Here is a 20,844-nt window from a genome sequence, read left to right on the forward strand (position 1 = left end):
TGGAGCTCCACTCTGGGTATTGATCAGGGGCCCTTTCCAGTATGTGGTGTGGCCATGGGAGTGGGGATGTGCTGATGTAGTGTGCTGCATTATATATGAGATGCTTTTGGACTGAGCTACTAAGAGCGCGCCGTTTATCACACAGACTAGCACGCTGCACTTTCACAAGTGGTCTCTCTTTTCATGTGGGGAGACAAGGAAGAGCAAAGGGCTTTTCCACCAACGAAGTCTATTTGTGGGAATGTTAGTGGGTGAGTGTGTGTGTGTGTTTGTGTGTGTGTGTGTGTGTGTGTGTGTGTGTGTGTGAAAAAGGACAATGTTATCTTTTCTGGATTTTGAGAATCACAGCACTTAAACAAACAACAAGAAGCTGGGACAAAATTGAACCCCCCTAATGTAAATAAATGGCTAGCAACGGTAGAGGATGTGTACAGGATGGAAAAGGTAACCCATAGAATTGCTAAAAATGAAAGGTTTTTCAAGACAAAATGGTACTTTTTCCGCTTAAGTAAGTTGGAGGGAATTGTGTGTGATATTGGATAAAAGCTGTTTTTCGAAGAGGTTAAAAGAACGAAAATAACACCTCTGTAAGATAAGCCAATGGCAATTAGTATAAAAGCCAGTTTTTTGTTGTTGTTGTAGTTGTTGTTGTTGTTTTTGGGGTTTTTTTTGGGGGGGGGGGGTTGTGTATATGGTGTGTATGTGTGTATGTATCTACAGTATGTATCTATGTAGGTATACTGTATGTATGCGTTGGTGTATATGTGTGTGTAAAAAAAAAAAAGAAGAAAAGTCCATGTTCAGAAGAAGGCGGAGGCAACCTTGTGAATATAATCAGTGAAAGGTGGCGATTTCCAAGTTTGGGTCTGAATGAAATCTGTGTTGTTTACGGTTCACTGTGAGGATAGCCTACAACTCCCAAGGACTGAACTATAAAAACTATTTAATTAGATTTGACCAAAAAATAAACAAAAACATTATCCTGCTCATCCGTCACTTATCCACCAAAGAAGAGTTTTTGAGAGAGAGAGGGGCACTTGATGCACCCTAGCACGCATCTGTGTGTGTGTGTGTGTGTGTGTGTGTGTGTAAGTGGGTAAGTATTAGTGTGTGTGTGTGTGTGTGTGTGTGTGTGTGTGTGTGTGTGTGTGTGTGTGTGTGTTTACAGAGAAGGAGTATTGGGATGGGGCTGTGAGGGTTCTCCAGTGGAGTCTGGTTGAGTATAGAGGTTATAAGTGTTGCACCGGATACTGATTCCAGAAAGGTCTAAAAATAGCCTGCTGTTTGAATCTGCACCATGCTCCATTTTTATCAGTGGCAGCATTGGAACAATAAAAGTGTTTCAATAAGAGCTGAAATCCTATGAGCACATAGACGTGTGACAGCTGGACACTGTTTGTTTGTTTGTGTGTGTGTGTGTGTGTGTGTGTGTGTGTGTGTGTGTATGTGTGTGTGTGTGTGTGTGTGTGTGTGTGTGTGTTGCTCTGGTAGGCACAGTGGACAGGCAGTGCCAGACACTTACTCCCACATTAGTATGGCAAAGCATATGTGTGCGCACACAGTGCGGCACTACTTCCAAAAATCTTCATAGAGCGCTGCGGTTCACTGGGTGTTTGACTAGGATCGTTATTACACTGAGTTACACAGCTTAGAACGTTTTTCAGCTAAAATGTTAATCTTTTCTGACCCATGGTCTTTGTGTGTCACATCATCCTGGATGTGACTTTGCTGCTTTGTGATTGCCTATTAAAGGCAATCTTTGTAACATGTCTGAGTGCGGTTTGTGGTACGATCTTCATTACTCAGTTCACAGAGCACTCTTCGGGATGAGTACTATTGTTCCTTGTGGCACTACTGCTGTCCTTAGTTGGGCAAAGGGGGATACCATGAAGTAGTTGTCCTGTCACTCTAACAGAATAGGCAGATCGGGCATAATGAGAGTAGCCTGGCTCCGCATACATACATTACGTAGTTCATTTCACTACGTAGTCTGGGTCTGCGGCATACAGTATCCGCGGGTTTTCTCAACACAGAAATGTGCAGGTCCAATCAGCGAACAGAGAGAGTAGCTGAGAACGATGACGTTGAGGTCGTGCGTTAGTTTGGTTATGGCAGATCAGAGTGGTTCTGGGCAGATAGTCTTAAACATCAACAGAGTGTCTGCATTCAAGGAAGTTAACGCTTGGCAATGGAAAGTGACCAGACTCTCTTTACATTATGAATGTAGGAGAGTATGGTAGGAGCAGGCTATAACGAGAGTGTATTGGCTCCTTCTTTATGGTTCAACAGACTATTTGGGTGATAGTACTCTATGAGGGAGACTATCAAGCCCTGTGGTCTTGCATTTTGACCCTGCAAGGAAATATATGTGTGCATGCACAGTTTGGACTACTTCAACAATCTCCAGAGTGCTGCTGTTTACAGGGTGTTGCTTTTTGTATGTGTTTTAATTATTACTTTTTAAACACTTTTAAACTATTGCCCTTTTATGCTTTCATGTACTATTACCTTGTGTTTTATGTCTTTTATTTACTTATTTGTATTACTTTTTATACTACTCTTTGACAATTCCCCTTCACTTTTATTAGCTATTCCTGTTTGCTTGTGTTTATGTTAAGCCCATTGAATGAACTCTGAATATGAAGTGTACTATACTAATAACATTGACTTGATATGCACACAACAGCTTTCATGGTGACAAAACCAGAGGAATAGCTGCAATATAAAAGCAGACGCATCAAGTCAAATACATGGATATTCCACTCACTGCCCACACTCAGGACAAGGGCATGGACGCCAGCAAGGCCATCTGTGGAAGGTGTTTGAAATCTACAAATATGAAGGGAGTTAATGCATCAACATGGCAAAACCTCTCGTTGTCCGACATGCTTTGAATAACTTAAAGAGTGATAGATTAGTGACTGAGATGAGGTTTTTTAAGGCTATGGTGTCGTTTCAGGTTTGTATTCATTAATTCAAGAAACATCTTTGTGTGTGTGTGTGTGTGTGTGTGTGTGTGTGTGTGTGTGTGTGTGTGTTCTTTGCATATCTCTCAAACCATTTGTCTAAGTGACTTCACACTAGGCAACTGTCTTGCTATGGGCACAGATAGACGCAGTATCAAGTTTAATATAGTTTGCAAGAAATGCAAAAGATAACAATAAAAGAATTGTGAACCTTGGCTAATGTTCTGGAAATGACAGGACTGGAAATAAAATAGGCGTTTATGTGTGTGTGTGTGTGTGTGTGTGTGTGTGTGTGTGTGTGTGTGTCTATAATCCCATTCTTTCTCAGTACTGTTCAGGACTTTTGCACCTATCGTGGGGGGTTGAAGAGTAGAGTGACTCCTCCCTTACTGTCCCTCAACCCCTCAACACTCCACCCACGCAGACGCCACGGCAGATTTACTTCCAATAAACTATGTACACTTACTTTACATTAATCATGCAAATAACCATATTACTCTATTCACGCAAATAACAGTTGCCTGTTAGATGTTTGAAGAGGGCATAATGTAACTGACACCTACTAGCATGCGTTATGTAAAAAAAACAAGTTGCAGCTATTTCTGACAGACATATAAAAATGAATTGATTTAAGATGCACCACTGACTACGATTCTATGGACAGACAGAATATGAAAGCATCGAGGGCTCAATGTACAAAGACAGCCCTAATAGTCAGTTATTCAGGGCGCAGAAAGCGAACGCTGTGCCTTGCCACACTGCATGGCATTTAATAAGCTTTCACTTCATTACAACAGCAACCGTCATCGCCCTCTAACACAATTTGCAGTGCCTATAGCTGAACGATATAACTCAACCCCAAGCACAGTTTAATGGAGTTAACTGGTGACAAAATAATAAAACGTTTAGCGATCATACATGATAACATACAGAGCAGTGGTTCTACTCCACTTACAAAAAAATACTATTTACGGTACTACTTAAAGTAACTATTTACTGCACATAGGCTATGACGGACTTAATACCCTAGTCTAGCAGATGTGGAGGAAGTGGATGACGTAAAGTGAAAGTACGACATTAGAAAGGCAAGCAAAAGCTAAGGTTGCTTTTGACAAGGCATGAAAAAGTGCTACTCAGAATTGAGATTGGTTAAAAGAGGCGGTAACACTTTACTTGACGGGTTCATTCATAACACATTCATAACAACTGTCATGAACTGCACATGAGGCCTACAGTAAAGCATGATAAAAAAAAAGTAATTCCTTTATCTTTTAAAAAATGCCAACTTCCTTTAACCCGACAAATGTTCTTTGATTTGATGTACATTTGTACTCATTACTCTTTGTTCTTTTGCTCTCCGTTTCCACAGTAAGTATTTTGTCAGAAAAAGAAAGAAAGAAAGAAAGAAAGAAAAAGCCCTTGTTTAAGGGGTGAAAGAAAGAGCAACTAATCATCTACATTTCCTGTAGAAAGAAAGGAAGAAAGAAAGAAATCACATAGGCTATGACAGACTTAATACCCTAGTCTAGCAGATTGTAGAAGAAGTGGATGATGTGAGAGTGAAAGTACAGCATTTGAAAGGCAAACAAAAGTTAAGGTTGCTTTTGACATGACATGAAAAACTGGTGCTCAAAATACTGATTCTGATCTCTGAAAGTTTCTTTAATTGATGCAGTTAACCTCAATTTGGATTATACATGCTATCAAAAGGCAGAAATATTTCACAGCAAAACAAACGTGCACTGTTTACATACATATGATGAAATACCTGCTAGTAGTACTGTACTTCTCCTCCATGTTTTTGCGTGATACTCCCACTTTCCCCTCGACCTTCCCATAAATGCGTATGCGTAAAAAAGCAGAGCACGGCATTCTGCACTCCAGTGACTGGCTTTCATTCACTTGCGGTCTCTTTTGTACTTAAGATGCCATGTTTGAAGTTGCAAGTAGCGTCAGAAACAGTGGGCTTGGTGCTGGCTCTGTAGGGTCTAGCTGGTTAGTGCTGGCTCAGTAGGGTCTAGAGCTGGTCAGTGCTGGCTCAGTAGGGTCTAGCTGGTTAGTGCTGGCTCAGTAGGGTCTAGAGCTGGTCAGTGCTGCCAGTAGGGTCTAGCTGGTCAAAGTTCTGTAAACTGGAGCATGCTCTATTCATGGGTTTCATCAGGTCCCTTTCCACAGGTGTATTAATCAAGCACCACACACTTTGCATTCATAATCTAGGTGCTTGATTTTATACACCTGTGGAAAGGGACCTGATGAAACCCATGAATACATGCATATTATACTTTTTAATAAACACCATGAAACACACTGTCAGTGCCTGCAGGGGAGAGCATGCTTTCATACAGACCCTGTAATCCCCCCCCCCCCCACACACACACACACACATACACACCCACCCACACACGGTGCACTGTGACTAGCCTGAGCGCTCCCAACATCCATCATCCACCATGTTGACCTGAAGGGTGCAGAGGACTGGCAGGTCTGCAAATACAATAGTCTCTCACCAAGCTGAGTGATAAGAGCTCAACCTCTCTGTGTTTGGGGTCGTACAGTGAGACAAATGATGCCGCAAAATGTCATTTTCACTTGTGAGTGGCCCTGTGTGTTTGTGTGTGTGTATCTGTCTGTCTATTGTTTGCATATCTCTCGAACCACTCGCCTACATGAATTGCTAAAGGGCACAAGTAACCGCAGTATCAAACGCAGTATCAAGTTTGATATAGCTTGGATAAGAAACGCAAAAGATACCAAAAAAGTTGTATAAATAAATAAAGCTTGTATATGTGTGTGTATGTAAAAGGGAGTGAATGTGAAAGTCAGTGAGTGTGTGTGTGTGTGTGTGTGTGTGTGTGTGTGTGTGTGTGTGTGTGTGAGAGAGAGAGAGAGAGAGACAGAGGAAAGGAAGAGAGAGAAAGACAGTAGAGAAAGAGAAAGAAAGAGGGAGAGAGAGAAAGAGAGAAAAAAAGGGAGGGGGAGAGAATAAGAGAGAGAGAAAGAGCGTCTAGTAATAACACCCTCCAATCTCATCTCCGTTATGAGCTCTTAAATCCAGGATTCCTTCTGCGCGTGTTTCCATGAATAATTGAGCTTCATGAATGAGGGTCTGTGTGTGTGTGTGTGTGTGTGTGTGTGTGTGTGTGTGTTTGTGAGAGAGGATTCACCCCGGCTACACTTCAAGCTAATTTTCATTCACGCTAATTGGGATTGGTTAGAAGAGGCCTAAAGCATGATAAAAAAGTAATTCCTTTATCTTTAAAAAATGCCAACTTCCTTTATCCGACAAATGTTCTTTGATTTGATGTACATATGAACTCATTATTCTTTGTTCTTTTGCTCTCCGTCTCCCCAGTATGTTTGTCAGAAAAAGAAAGAAAGAAAGAAAGAAAGAAAGAAGCCCTTGTTTAAGGGGTGAGAGAAAGAGCAACTGATCATTTACATTTCTTGTACAGCATTTTGAATGCTTCTCTTTCTAGTTTTCTAGCAGTATCTTTTGTAGGCATGTGAAAAGGCTCATTACTGAAGAGAAATTGGAGTCCACTCAATACGACTGAAGGCAATCTGCGCACATATTATCTAAGACATAGTATCACAGTTTAGAAAATGATGTTTAAAATGGCAGAAGAAATCAAAAGAAACAGACAGGCATACAAAAAGACTCATACTCTTTATGAGAATAATGTTTAACTGCCTTTGATCATAATAACAAAACAGTGTGTTTGCTTCCAACAACAACATGCATGGCATGTAAAGTGAGAGGCACTTCACAGTTTCTGAAGTTTCTTGATTGGACACAAATCCCATATTTGACAGTACAGTAGAAAACGTAATCTTTGCGTGCTTGGGAAGAAAATGTAGAGCTAATGATGTGCGCACGCATATACAGTAGAGGTGAGAGGAGGATGGTCTGATTAGAGGGGAGGACATGTCTACTGAATGCTACTGACTAACTACAGATCATAAGGCTACAACCACCTAATTAACTTCATATAGCAGTTACTGCAACCCTTCAGTCAGGCTTGTGTACTGTAGGCTTGAGCATGAGGAGTGAGAGAAAAGAGAGAAAACAAGAGAGAGATTGTGTACAGTATGTGTGTGTGTATGTGTGTGTGTGTGTGTAAGGCTGGGCGCACCTGTCTCTCTCGGAGCTGAGGTAGCACACCAGGTGGCAGGCCCAGAGCAGGGGTCCGGCGTAGGTGCTGAGTGCCGTCAGGAAGATGGCCGGCGCCTCCACGTAGCTCTCCAGCCCGACGAAACCCACCGAGATGTCCACCGTCGCTATGTTATTGGAGTTACCCTAGAGCCCAGAAAACAAAACCATGATGCATTAAGACCAGTAATCCCACCGAAACACGCAAACATCGTCTCCTATTCTTGACGTTCTCCACTCCCAAACACACATTAGTATGCCTCGCATCGCAGTCAGACGACCAAATTCCCTGGATAAAGACATAGCAGAGTTATGGCACAAACAGAAAATTCACTAGAATGTATTCTTAGCATATACTGCTCAGTATGGGGCCCTTAGCATGTAGTGTTCAGTATGGGGCCCTTAGCATGTATTGTTCAGTATGGGACCCTTAGCATGTAGTGTTCAGTATGGGACCCTTAGCATGTAGTGTTCAGTATGGGGCCCTTAGCATGTAGTGTTCAGTATGGGGCCCTTAGCATGTAGTGTTCAGTATGGGACCCTGTGTTCAGTATGGGGCCCTTAGCATGTAGTGTTCAGTATGGGGCCCTTAGCATGTAGTGTTCAGTATGGGGCCCTTAGCATGTAGTGTTCAGAGTACAGACATAAAGAGATGATTAAACTTAGGCACTTGTGTGTGCTTTTTTCGGAAGCAGCCGCCACAGATAGACAGATAGACAGACAGACATCTCGGCATGGAAACAGACAGACAGACTCAAAGGTAGACAGACAGACAGACGGACAGACAGACAGACAGACTTATAGGTAGATAGACAGACTTACAGGCAGACAGACAGACACAGACAAGCAGACAGCATCTGTGAGGTGTGCGAGGGTGCTGAGGAGGATGGCGAGTAATGAATGGAAGCTTGGTGCTCGTTTTCACTCCTCTTCACACCTCCCCAGGTTATTTGCAGGCTGCCATGTCTGTCACTTTCCTTCGCCCTGGCAAGAGCAACAGAAATGGAGAGACAAGCCACCCCGTATCTACCTCCTCTCACCCCTCCTTCCACCCCCCGACACCTAAACCCCCCGCCTCCTCTACCCCCCCCCCCCCCCCCCCCCGTGCCTCGTTGTCACTCTTCGTTTCCGCTCTTCACTTGCGGTCTTGTTCGTTCTCTTTCTCATTCCGCCCCTCTACTCGGTCAGAAAAGCCCTCGACTGACGCCATGTGATGGAGGTGTCCTCTGCTGCACGGCCCAGCTAAATTAATTCGGGCACTGATGGAGGCGGCTTAAGCAGGCCTGTCTGAAGGACCCACTGTCTGCCACCCAGCTCTGGCTGCTGGCTGAGAGGCGATGGAGCCTGTCGAAGGAGGCTGGACATTGATTCTTACCTCCCCACCGCTTTCTGTGGGTTTTTACAAAAGATACACAGCACAAAAGTACAGACTTCTAAAAGATAAAGTCGACTCACAGTGCACAAAAAATGAAAGTGTTGCTTTGTGTGTGTGTGTGTGTGTGTGTGTGTGTGTGTGTGTGTGTGTGTGTGTGTGTGTTGCTGGCCACCATGCTGAAAAACCTGGGTCCCCCAAAAGCCATTCCGCCAGGTTCACAATTTCACGCCCCGCTAGCTAAAGTGATAATTGGCCCAGCGTGGCATATTTATGAACCCTTTCACCGCGGTAACGACCTCACATTGCGCTGGGTTATCGGGGGTCACAGACAGAGTGAGAGGTGGCTTATTTACGAGCGGGGTAGGGCACCTTGTTCATTTACCCTGCCTAGCGCCACTTAGCATAGCACACACATCAGGACATTCCACTGCTATTACAGATGAGACACATGAATGAGTCGGTGTCCATTGGGTTGGAACACAGAGTTCTGTCCCACACGCAGGAGTCTGCGATTGAGGCTGATTCTGTTTAAAAAATGAAATGAGATGAGCAGCCAAGCTTAATTGAAAAACTCTGTCAAACTTTGGCACCATGGAAACAAACTCCGAGCTGTGATCTTAAGAAAAGCTTCCACTGAAATTCTAATGCAGGGTAAACATTCAGGTGTTGAATTCCGTTTTAATTATCTTACATTTCACACTTACTGCCACATGTCTGTAAACCAAGTGAACGCTATTCAATAGGCATTCAATTGATTTTTCAATTACATTTTCACCTCTTTCTTACAAATTATTTCACGCAAAAAAAATGCCAGTGTGAACACCCAATCCAACAAAACCTTCGGCAGCACAGGTTCCCTTAACCACTCCTCGCTGTCTTAAAACTGTGCCATATTTAACAAAAAAACTATTGTACCGTAGATATGGCACAGGTGAATAAAAAGGCTGACCTGGAAGTAGAAGAAGGCCTGCCCGAACCAGTAGTGCATGATGGTGGTCTGCGCGGCGTCGTAGTGGAGCCTCTTCCAGATGAACTGGGCCATGAGCGCCTGGACCAGCAGGCAGCAGGCCAGCGTGGGCAGGTTGTGCGGCCGCAGCAGCAGGGCGATGAGCAGCACCACGCCGCTGTACACCTCCCACAGGCCACGCCCACGCAGACGAGCCTCCGCCGCCACCAGCTGCGAGCGGAGCAGGTCCTTGGCGCCGGTGAAGAGGATGCCCAGCACGAAGACGTAGACGAAGCGCGCCTCCATCGTGCCCCTGGGGAGAGGAGACAGATTACACCAGATTACAGTCACATCAAACACTGCATTAGCAGATTAGAGTTACGCTCCTCCATTAGGGAGCCACTCTCATCCAGACATTTAGAACACAAAGCAGATAAACGCTTTTCTTCAGCGTGTGCGCCTCCTGGGCTGCTGACCCCAGGAATGATGTAGGTGCCGTCAGGAGCTCGTTCTAGCAGCTGAAGAACAAGATAAGAGAAGAAGGAGGCTCGACCTGCAGCCTGCCCCACTGTGTTGGTCAGCTCAGAGTCTCACACAAGCCAAAAGAAACCAGAGTCTGAAACATCCCTAAATCCTTCAATTCCTCATGTTGTCTTCAGCATAGTCTACTCCTTAAAAACCATGAAACACACCTTAATGTGTATTATAAATGCCTTCGTTTAGAAACAGACACCTTTAATTTCACCCTTAACCCAGTTAATGTGATAGCACACTCTTTAATACCTCCTTGATCCATGCAAGAATATGTAAAATTCCATCATAAAATAAATGAAGAGTTTCAGTTTCATAATAAACAGAATAACAAAAGGCCACAAAATGAAAGAAAGTATAACCAGCGGCAGAGAGCACAAGAAGATAAAAGCACAGCATAGTCTAGACTGCTTATTATGAAGATGATACCTCCACAGTATTCAGTAATAGCAACAATAATAGATTCCCTGACACAATAGCCACGTTTACCATGGACAGGTTTTTTTTCTTTCAGATTAAACTATTCCGATTGAAAATGTTGTGCCTTCTGTTTACGTAGGGTACGTTCTATTCAGATCTGATGCTTTCAAGCACTTTGGAATCTTTGATCGGAATAGCTGTTGTTGCCTACTTTCAATCCAAATGACCGTATGCGTGTCTGTTAATTCAGAATAGGAACGGACTATACCACCTCTTCCATTTCGATTAAAATTCTGATCGGATCAGGCATTTCATTCCGATTGAGGTGTTTATATGACGATTTTTATTCCAATTGAGCCGCTAATCCATTTCTAATCGGAATAGAGGTGTCCATGTAAACGTGGCTATCGAGCAATCTTCCCTTTTCCTGCTGCCTATTCTGTTCTTTAAGAGTGTGAGAGAGCAGGGGTGAGTTCTTTCAGACTCTCGAGGGTAAATATTTAGTCTGCAGCATTAGTGCACTCCTGTTTATCTGTACCCAAACCCAAACATATTGACGTCTAAAAGATCAATAGAATAAACTCTACAGTTTCCCTGGTCAACAACAGAGGAATAGAGGACATCAGAGCCCAGAGAGGAGTTCAGACAAGATATATAACCCAAATGTATTCAAACCTGCTGTTTTCCCCTCCTCTAATGTCCTCACAGTTAGCTAAGGATAATATATGAGGCCTCCCACAGAGAGAGTGCTATTGGATTTCTATTAAAATGATTTTTTTATGCACACCAATAAAAATGTTATGGTCAAGCGCAGGCTATTCAAAGTCTGTGTAAGCACTAAATGAAAATCTGCCCGCAGAGAGAAAAAAAAGAGAGCAAGAGAGAGGTAGAGAGAGAGTGAAAGAGAGAGTGAGGGAGACAGAGAAAGAGGGAGAGGGAGAAGAAGGGAGGGAGAGAGAGAGTGAGAGAGAGCATTGGACCAGGCTCATGGGGAACAAGCCATTAGTGAGGAAGGAAATAGATCATGTCAGGGCGATGTGCAACAAAAGACTTTACGTAAAACAATGCTGTATGACATACTATGGCTCACACACACACACACACACACACACACACACACACACACAAACACACACACCTCCGATGAGGATGGGTTGCACACTGCTGTTCCTGATGCTCCATTAAAAGCACAGCAGGCACCAACCACAACTTCCTGACAAGTCACTATGGCAACGGGGCCTAAGCAACAGCCTGTTGTTTTCTGGCTGATCTCAAAAGGAATGACGCAGCGTGGGGCACAGATAAGAAGAGAGGTCTCAGTAGTAACAATCTCTCACACCTCACAAACAGGGCTTACACTTTCATCTCCCCACAAGTCTTCAATCCTGACAGGATTTGGGGTGGGCTGGGGTGGGGGAAGAGTATGGAATAAGGGGGGAGACGGCGTAAACAGCACGGCTGGATGTGAGGATGTGAGCTGTACTGTAGCCTATGGGCTGGGGGGTAGAGGAAGTGAGAGAGTTGTTATTGATGCAGACAAGTCAGTGTAGCAATTCCAGTGTACAAGCCCACGAGAGCCCTCGACTACACAAGCAGAGCGCATCTCATTCCAGCACGAGAGCAGGGAAGGACAACGAGGCGGCGAGGACAAGCAAACAAACCCCAGCAAAGTTTGGGGCACAAACACAAATCCACCCAAATCGTCTGGCAAGAAACTCAGCCTTGAGACGTGCGCGCGTGTGTGTGCGTATCGCTTGACTGACAGGGAGCATGACGCAGCCTTAGGGCATGCCTATGTGGCGCCAGGGCGCAGGGAGGCAGGAGGGAGAGGCGCTGGGAGTAGAAAAGCAGATGTTCCGCCATGTTTTATTTATCCGGCCCGACTACGGCTCCCTCCTGGAGCACCGAGCACGGTACTGCGCATCTCTGGCACAGAACACACACACACACACACACACACACACACACACACACACACACACACACACACACACACACACACACACACACACACACACACACACACACACACACACACACACACACACACAATCAGACACACATTCATAAAAACCTTGTTGCACTCATACACATACATACACACACACACACATACAAACAGTCTCCCACAGGTGGCCAAGAAAGGGACAGAAATCTGGCAAAAAGCCTGTGGAGACATGCCTAGAGGAATGACAGACCATTTCAGAGTGGATTTCAAAAAACTGTCAGTCTGAGAGAGAGAAGGAGAGGAAATGTGTGTGGTGTGTGTGTGTGTGTGTGAGGGGGGGGGTCAGATGGTGTGAGGTGGGGTGGGGTGGGGGTTTGAGGTGAGCAGAGGGGCATGGTGACTAGACTTATTAAAGCACTGATTTGGGGAATTAGACAGCTCAATAATGGATTGCTCGCAAAATGGCGTAATGGCTCTGTCTGATAGTTAAAGAACAGCAATTACTGCAAATGGGAATATTCAACACACAACACACATCAGGCAGACAAAGTGGTTGGGCACATTCAGGAAGTCCCTGTACACACACCAATCAATATGTGGTGTGCGTTAGTGAGGAAGTGAGCTAGGGTAGAGGAGGAGACATGGTCCTTCAACCTGCCTGTCTTTGCATCTGCAAACCCAACAGCACAGCATCAACACTCCGAGTTGGCCCTAGACCTAGGACTGTGGCAACTGGTAGTGGGACCTAGACTGAGCAAACGGCTTTGGCTCTGTCTCCACAGCCCGTTATTCACACTTAGAGCGCACACAGACAAATGTACCACTTCAAATAAAACCAAACAAAACAAACAAAAAAAACATGACACAAAATAAAATACACATCTGTGGTTAAAGAGCTAGTTGGAGAAGATAGACTAAAGCACTGGCACTCAGACTAAGTTAACGAGCATCCTTACATACCCCATACATACACTACAAACCTTGACATCTTCTCAAGGTGAGTTGCAATAAACTGTATTTCTGCAATGCATTGAGACATGCTATCTGTACATGTTTCTTTTCTTTGCTCTCTCTCTCTCTCTTTTTAAAGAGGCAAGGTTTTGTGACAGACAGTGTGCAGGCCAGAGGAAACAATGAAGGAAGGAAGGAAGGAAGGAAGGAAGGGTAGGGAGGGAGGGAGGGATAAATTAATGCAAGTTATTTTGATGGTTATACCCTTAGCAACCACTTAGCACATTTCCATTGCCTGGGGTAGGACAACGCTATTCTAAGCACAAAGCACCAAGACAACCAATTTATACTTCCATATCAGGCACCAGGTCCACATCTGCATTGAAAACCTAAGACCAGAATATATGCACATACAGTATATTTCTATAGCTTCCGTCATGGATTGAATTCAATACAGACGCAGTACTTCAGCAATCTGACTGCACCTCCGGTGCAATTTTAAGAACCTGTAGCCCTGTCTTCCATCCACCCAGGCATGGTTTGCATCATATGAAGTAATATATATATAAAACTACTGCTTATGCACTACATCAGGACATATATAAAATATAAATCTAATCAGTTTTAGGCAGTGCAAAGTAATGTGATTACAGTAATCTCGCTGAAGGGGCTGCATGTAGGATTATGTAGGATTCTAAAATGTGCCATTGCATTTGTCAACACTCTTGCATTGGTTTGCATTGTTTTACATACACTACATGAAGCACAAAGTGGTATTGCAAAGGAGCGATGGATGTTTAAAATGTGAAAAGAAAAACAAATAGTTACTGACACCTGTAGAGAGCAGTTATGTGGTTAAACGTTTCCAGCTAGCTAGCGGAGTGACAAAATGGTACTTGACACTTTCTTTGGACTGGTGGTCTTAGCCTCACTATACTACTATATGCTATACTATGCTGAGAAGCAAGATAACTTGCCACTGAGATTACATGTAAAGAGAAGTAATGGACCACTGAATTACTTTCCTTCAGTAACTCCCGAAACACTTCATTTACAGATAATGTAATTTCACCGCCTATACAGTTGCTTCTGCCTTTAGATGATCTGTGTAGCAATTAGTGGGCAGTCAAGCAGGCCTCCATGTAAACAAGATCTGCCTTAGCACACGGCCCTGAGCGTCAAGTAATATTCTGAACAAGACCCAGACTGACCCGTGTCTCAGGCAGACTGAAATAACTGCAGTTTATGTGTGTGGATGCATCTGCTTCTGTGTCTGTGTGTGTGTGTGTGTGTGTGTGTGTGTGTGTGTGTGTGTGTGTGTGTGTGTGTGTGTGTGTGTATGGGTGGGTGGTTGTGATAATGTTATGCATGTATTGTATGCATGGACCAAGCTGTGGATTTCTACACAAATTCTCGCATCCTAGCCAAGCGCCAGTGAATTATTGTATGTGTGTCAGTACACTCAGAATGTTTACATCTGTGGTTGTGTGCGTGGGAGTGTGTGTGTGTGTGTGTGTGTGTGTGTGTGTGTGTGTGTGTGTGTGTGTGTGTGTGTGGTTGTGGGGAGGGGAGCTGATGAGAGAAGTGGAATTCATTTCCATTTTCAGAGGAGATTTTGCATGCATAAATGCTCGCAAATAAGGCGTCAGCACAACAAACACTTCTAAACTAATCACGATAAAAATAAAACACATGCCCTCTTTCTCAGCGCAATCCTCTTGACACAGGTGTAGCAACCCCAACTTTAATTACCATGCTCAGATGTTTGGCGCGCGCATCTGTTTTTATGCACATCTGAGATGATGCTAAAGAGACAAAGAGCACGGGAAAGTTCTGGAGGCTCAGGAGTGTGACAGCTCAAACGGGGGAACGGTGTCTCAGCGAGCCCAGAAGGGAAGCTACGTGCCATCTTTTGCGACGTCTGGGGAGTGAATGACGACTACAGATGTCTTGGCAGCAAGAACATCAAGCTTTACAGGAATAGGTCTCATTACAGGTCTAGCAGTGGATGTGCCATTAGCTGGCGGGGTTGTCTGGGGGAGTCTTATGCAGAGAACACCCACCACTACAAACACGAGACTCGCGAGGGAGCAAGCAGATGAAGAGGAGAACAACATCCTCCTTCCTCAGAGGGAACCCATTGATAGTCATCTCTTATGCATTACATCAAAACAGCAATTAAAAGAGGTAAAGAGTTCAATGAGCAAAGGTGTCAGAGAGTTTGTGTGAAATTCAAGCCCCCTGGCCCCCATTTTGTCATGATTGAATATTATTAGAATAGGTTTCAATATTTAGTTTTAGCAATTTAGCCAAAATTCATTTAAATTTCATTAAGAGGATGTTTCACCCAAAGAGAATTACAGCCCAGCACAGTGTATGCACTCATTGGGTATCAAGCCAATGATGGAGCTGTTGATCAGGAATACAGTGCATCGGTCTGGACTGTAAGCTTGTCCAGTGCAGTGACCGCTTTAGTGAGCAGGTAAGGAGATGAGGATTGTGATTGGCATCCCATGCAGACTGCAGAGCCATGGGGTCTGATGCCACAATGAGTCCGGGCATCAGCGAGTCGCCATGCCAACCTGGAGCAAAGAATCCTCCTCCCCCAACATGCCATCTTACTCCCCCAATCCAAAAAAAAACAAATGAAACTGTGCACTCTAAATAAGTGCCCTTGGATAATCATCATCCCTTGACCCAAAAAGCTGTTGACGGAAACGACAAGAAAAGAAGAAAATGCCAAACTGAAAAAGAATAAAAAAGACGTTTTGGCTGTGAGGAAACTCACTGCGAAGCATCACTGCTTGTGTAGGACATTTTTGTGGAGGCAAAGAGCTCCTAAACTGGACTTTAATGTTTGATTTCAAAAGGTAGTATTGGTGAGGTCCAAAAAATAATAATTTGTGTGTCACTCGGAGTTCAGATGGCTTGTGTATGTGTCAGTTAATTTGCTTCTTTAAAATACTGCGCTGGTCTTCAGCAAGGACAGTTAAAAGAAGAGATAAAAAGTGCAAATGGTTCAGTTCAGTGCTGGGGGATAGGGAGTGAACAAAAGCACTGAAAAACAAAAAACAGTGGCAAAGAATTGACCTGCACTGCACCAACTACCGGAACAGAACCCATGAAAACACTTCTGTTCTTCCCCCCAGGAGCTGTGTGGGCCTAACACCTCATTTGTAGGCCTCCTTAACTATGTAACAGTGTGTGTGTGTGTGTGTGTGTGTGTGTGTGTGTGTGTGTGTGTGTGTGTAAGAACATTAATGGGTTGGTCTTTGCTATTGTGCGTTCTGGCAGGCCAGTTTGAAGCTGGGCGTGCAGGCGTAGTCAAACTACAAGGCAAATGACCACTCCATTACTGGAGTCACGCCAGTGTGAGCAGAACTACTGTAGATCACACCATCTGCTCCACAGAACACAGAATGGACGTGCACAATACAATACAATACAATACATCAACACACACACAAATAATGTATCAGAGCAAACACACACATACATTCAATACATAAACAAATGTGCATAAATAATGTGTATACATATACACATACAGTATCACACACATGTGCACAATAAATAAAGAAAACACAGGCACATGCAATAGATAAACAAACAAACACACACACACACACACACACACACACACACACACACACACACACACACACACACAAACACACACAAACACACACACACACACGCTAACTAAAAAGGACATGCTTACAAAAGGGAAAAGAGACACTTGCTTCCCACAAGGCTATTAACAACAACCAACATCATTTCTCTAGCCTAGCGCACCTGCCGTCCCACAGGGAGGCCTACTCCAGAGGCACAACCAGCCTAACTGTCAACACCCAAGAAGGTACGGATGACAAGCCCATGAGTTTGCCTTCAGAGAAGGCTTGTGTGTGTGTGTGTGTGTGTGTGTGTGTGTGTGTGTGTGTGTGTGTGTGTGTGTGTGTGTGTGTGTGTGTGTGTGTGTGTGTGTGAGAGTGCTTGAGCGCACCATGCTTGTGTGTAGGTGTTGCTTTCATATTCAACCCCTGGATTTTTGTTTTTGATAAACTCTGCTCCGTCCATCTCCATTTTATGTTGCGTTTCCTGAGCCGGCCGTAACAGCAACACATATATGGAGACGTCTGATAGGAGCCTGCACTCACCACCACAACCACCCACAGCTGTCAAGTCTCACATCTATTCTGGACTCTGGGCATTTTTAAGCAGTTTTGGGGCACAACAAGGGAACGAGAGGGATAGGGGTTGGCATGGGGTGGCCCAGGGTGGCATGGGGTGGGGTGTGAGGTTGCGCCCTGGGAGCAGAGACATCCATCACTGCTCATCAGGGATGCCAGACGGGCATCAGGCACCCAGAGAGGCCGTGGGTGACGGTGTCAGTGTCAGTGTCAGTGTCAGTGTCAGTGTCAGTGTCCAAGTGGCCATGAATGTGCTGGCACGCTGTGGAGGGTTTATGGGCAGCAGTAGAGGAGAGGCACTCGTTAAATGGAGGAGTGGAGGGGCCCGATAATAGTGACCAATAGACACACCGACCCACCGACAGAGCCATAGGCAGACCAGCAGGCAGAGAGAAGAGTGCTATTGTGTAGACCAATAGACACACTGACCCACCGACAGAGCCATAGGCAGACCAGCAGGCAGAGAGAAGAGTGCTATTGTGTAGACCAATAGACACACCGACAGAGCCATAGGCAGACCAGCAGGCAGAGAGAAGAGTGCTATTGTGTAGACCAATAGACACACTGACCCACCGACAGAGCCTTAGGCACGCAAGCAGGCAGGCAGAGAGAAGAGTGCTACTGTGTAGACCAATAGACACACCGACAGAGCCATAGGCAGACCTATGAGGCAGACCAGCAGGCAGAGAGAAGAGTGCTATTGTGTAGACCAATAGACACAATAGGGAGCATGATCATGTATGAGAGAGAAAGGGAGAGACATGAAGAGAGGAAGAGAGGTTCAACAGCACTCAACTCTGGCTGAGGAGCTGACCACTCTGTAGTGAACAGGTGTGTGTGTATGTGTGTGTGTGTGTGTGTGTGTGTGTGTGTGATGGAGTGTCATCAGTGCAAAACAGGGTCCAGACACACACACACACACACACACACACACACACACACACACACACACAGAGAGAGAGAGAGAGAGAGAGAGAGGGTGGAGGATAATCATTACAGTTCAAACCGTTGGAGATTAATGTAGGATATGACAGGCGGTGCTTTTGCAGCAGGAGCGAGAGAGTGAGGGAGAGCGAAAGAGAGAAGGGGGGAGTGACGTAAAAAGATGGGGAAAGGGGGGTGTACAGGGAGCAAAAGAGAAAGAAAGTGAGATTACACTGCACTGCACTGAGCCCGATAACAGCTTTCATCTATTCAAAGTTCAGAGGAGGGCCATGTTGTTGTTGGTAAGGAAATATGGATAAAAAAAACACATGGAGCCACTGGAAGAGAAGAATGGCAGTAAAAACAACAATGACTCACTACCACGAGCGCATGCACAAACACTGACCTCGACAAAACCATCTGTCCCTCTCGTAAACTCTCACACACGCAAAACACCTTCACTACACACACACACACACACACACACACACACACACACACACACACACACACTAATGCACACGCAATTAAGTGTGCACCGCACACACCTTAATACAAACACTCACAGACACAAATCTGCCACACGACCCATACACACATACACACTGACGTACATCACATGCACGCACACACTCTCACACCTTAACCTTAACACAAATTATATTTTACACACACACACACACACACACACACACACACACACACACACACACACACTCACACTCACACAAAACATAACAAAGACAAACAACTTAACAGAGTTCTCTCTCTCTCCCTCTCTCCCTCCCTCACTCACACACACAAACACACACACACATACACACACACACACACACACACACACACCTCTGATGTGTTTGATAAGGGTAGCAGGGCACAGTTGTCTGTCAGTACACAGTGGCACGATGCTAAATGGGAAAGCGGGTAACTGGGGCGAGCGCGGACATCAACTCAATAGAAATGCCAGAGGTTGGCCAGGCTGGCATAAACAACAGGGCGCTGTGATTAATGAGTAGCAGGGGCAGGCCAGCGGTGCCACGCATGGCACTGCCAATTACACCCGGCCACGGCGTGACAAACTCACTCTCACACACACACACACACACACACACACACACACACACACACACACACACACACACACACACACACAAATAATTAGAACACTAGAAAACACAAACAGAAAGTACAGAAAAAGACAACACAAACATGCATATGTGCACTAAGTTTATGCACGCATGCACACACACACACACACACACACACACACACTCACACACACGGCAGGCACACAGGCACTGTGAGCGATGGTGGGCACTGGAGGTGAGAGGAGGGTCATAGTTTTAATTAGAGGGGAGGAAATGTCAAGAGCACTGCACTGCAGCGTGGTGACAAAGTGTGGATGGGGGAGTGGATGTAGCGCATGGCAAAGGAATGGAGAGACAGACAGAGAGAGAGAGAGAGAGAGAGAGAGAGAGAGAGAGAGAGAGACAGAGAGAGAATGATAGGTAAGTGGGAGAGAGACAGGGAGGGAGAGGAGGTAGGTGGTGTGTGTGTGTGTGTGTGTGTGTGTGCACCCGGGGTTAGTTAGCGGGACTGTGAGCTTCCCTCAACCTGCCCTCTCATTACTCTCTCTGGCTGTGCTGCAAGCTGAGAGAACTGAGTGCAGAACACAGAGAGGACTGAGAAGAGAGAAAGAGAGGAGAGGAGGAGAGGAATGAAAAAGAGGAGGAAGAAAAGAGGGGAAGAAGAGAGAAAGAAGCGAGGAGAGAAAGGAGGAAAGGAAAGGAAAGGGGGAAAAGAAGAGAGGAGGGGAGGAAGAGAGAAAAGAAGAGGAGAGAAAGGGAGAAAAGAAGAGAGGAGAGAAAGAGGAGAAGAGAGGAAGAAGAGAGGAGAAGAGAGAAAGAGGAAGAGAAGAAAGGGAGAAGAGAAGATCATTGCTACTCTGCACTCAGGCTCATTAAATACAGAGAACCAAAGGACAAACCAGCAGGGCCATGGAGACTGAAACTTTTACTCAATACAACTGGGTTGTAATATGGCCATAAAGTGTCTATAAACTGTCTCTTTAAAATTCACATGTGCCTTTTGGTTTTCCAGCTGTGCTTGATTGGAGCGACATGTTCAAACAACATTCTGCTCCAAGTATAACACAAAGCTGATCATAATTACTGTCTACCACCCCCAACTAACAACCAGAAACAGTAATAAGATGAATGAAGAAAATATTTATGCAATGAAGGCAATTGCTTGAGAGGAACAGCTGTGGCGATGAAGTGTGGGGTGTGGGGTGTGTGTGTGTGTGTGTGTGTGTGTGTGTGTGTGTGTGTGAGAGAGAAAGAGAGAAAGACAGAAAGAGAAGGAAAGAATGAGAGAGAGAGAGAGAGAGTGATGCAGGACGAGCCTTCTCTCTGTCAGCTCATTGCTCCACCAAACTACTCAG

General features: G+C 45.0%; 1 protein-coding gene across 2 annotated transcripts in view; it reads right to left on the reverse strand.

The window, feature by feature from the left end:
* pigg (phosphatidylinositol glycan anchor biosynthesis class G (EMM blood group)) overlaps nt 1-20,844 on the reverse strand; it is a 103,539-nt gene that overhangs the window by 11,605 nt on the left and 71,090 nt on the right. For both annotated transcript variants that reach the window (XM_062549657.1, XM_062549656.1), the window contains exons 11-12: nt 9,441-9,750; nt 7,100-7,263 (exon numbers count right to left, since the gene is read on the reverse strand). In XM_062549657.1, the coding sequence (XP_062405641.1) occupies nt 7,100-7,263; nt 9,441-9,750 (474 nt within the window). The remainder of the gene's footprint in view (nt 1-7,099; nt 7,264-9,440; nt 9,751-20,844) is intronic.

The sequence above is a fragment of the Sardina pilchardus genome, chromosome 11 (assembly GCF_963854185.1).
Source record: "Sardina pilchardus chromosome 11, fSarPil1.1, whole genome shotgun sequence".
NCBI classification, from domain to species: Eukaryota; Metazoa; Chordata; class Actinopteri; order Clupeiformes; family Clupeidae; genus Sardina; species Sardina pilchardus.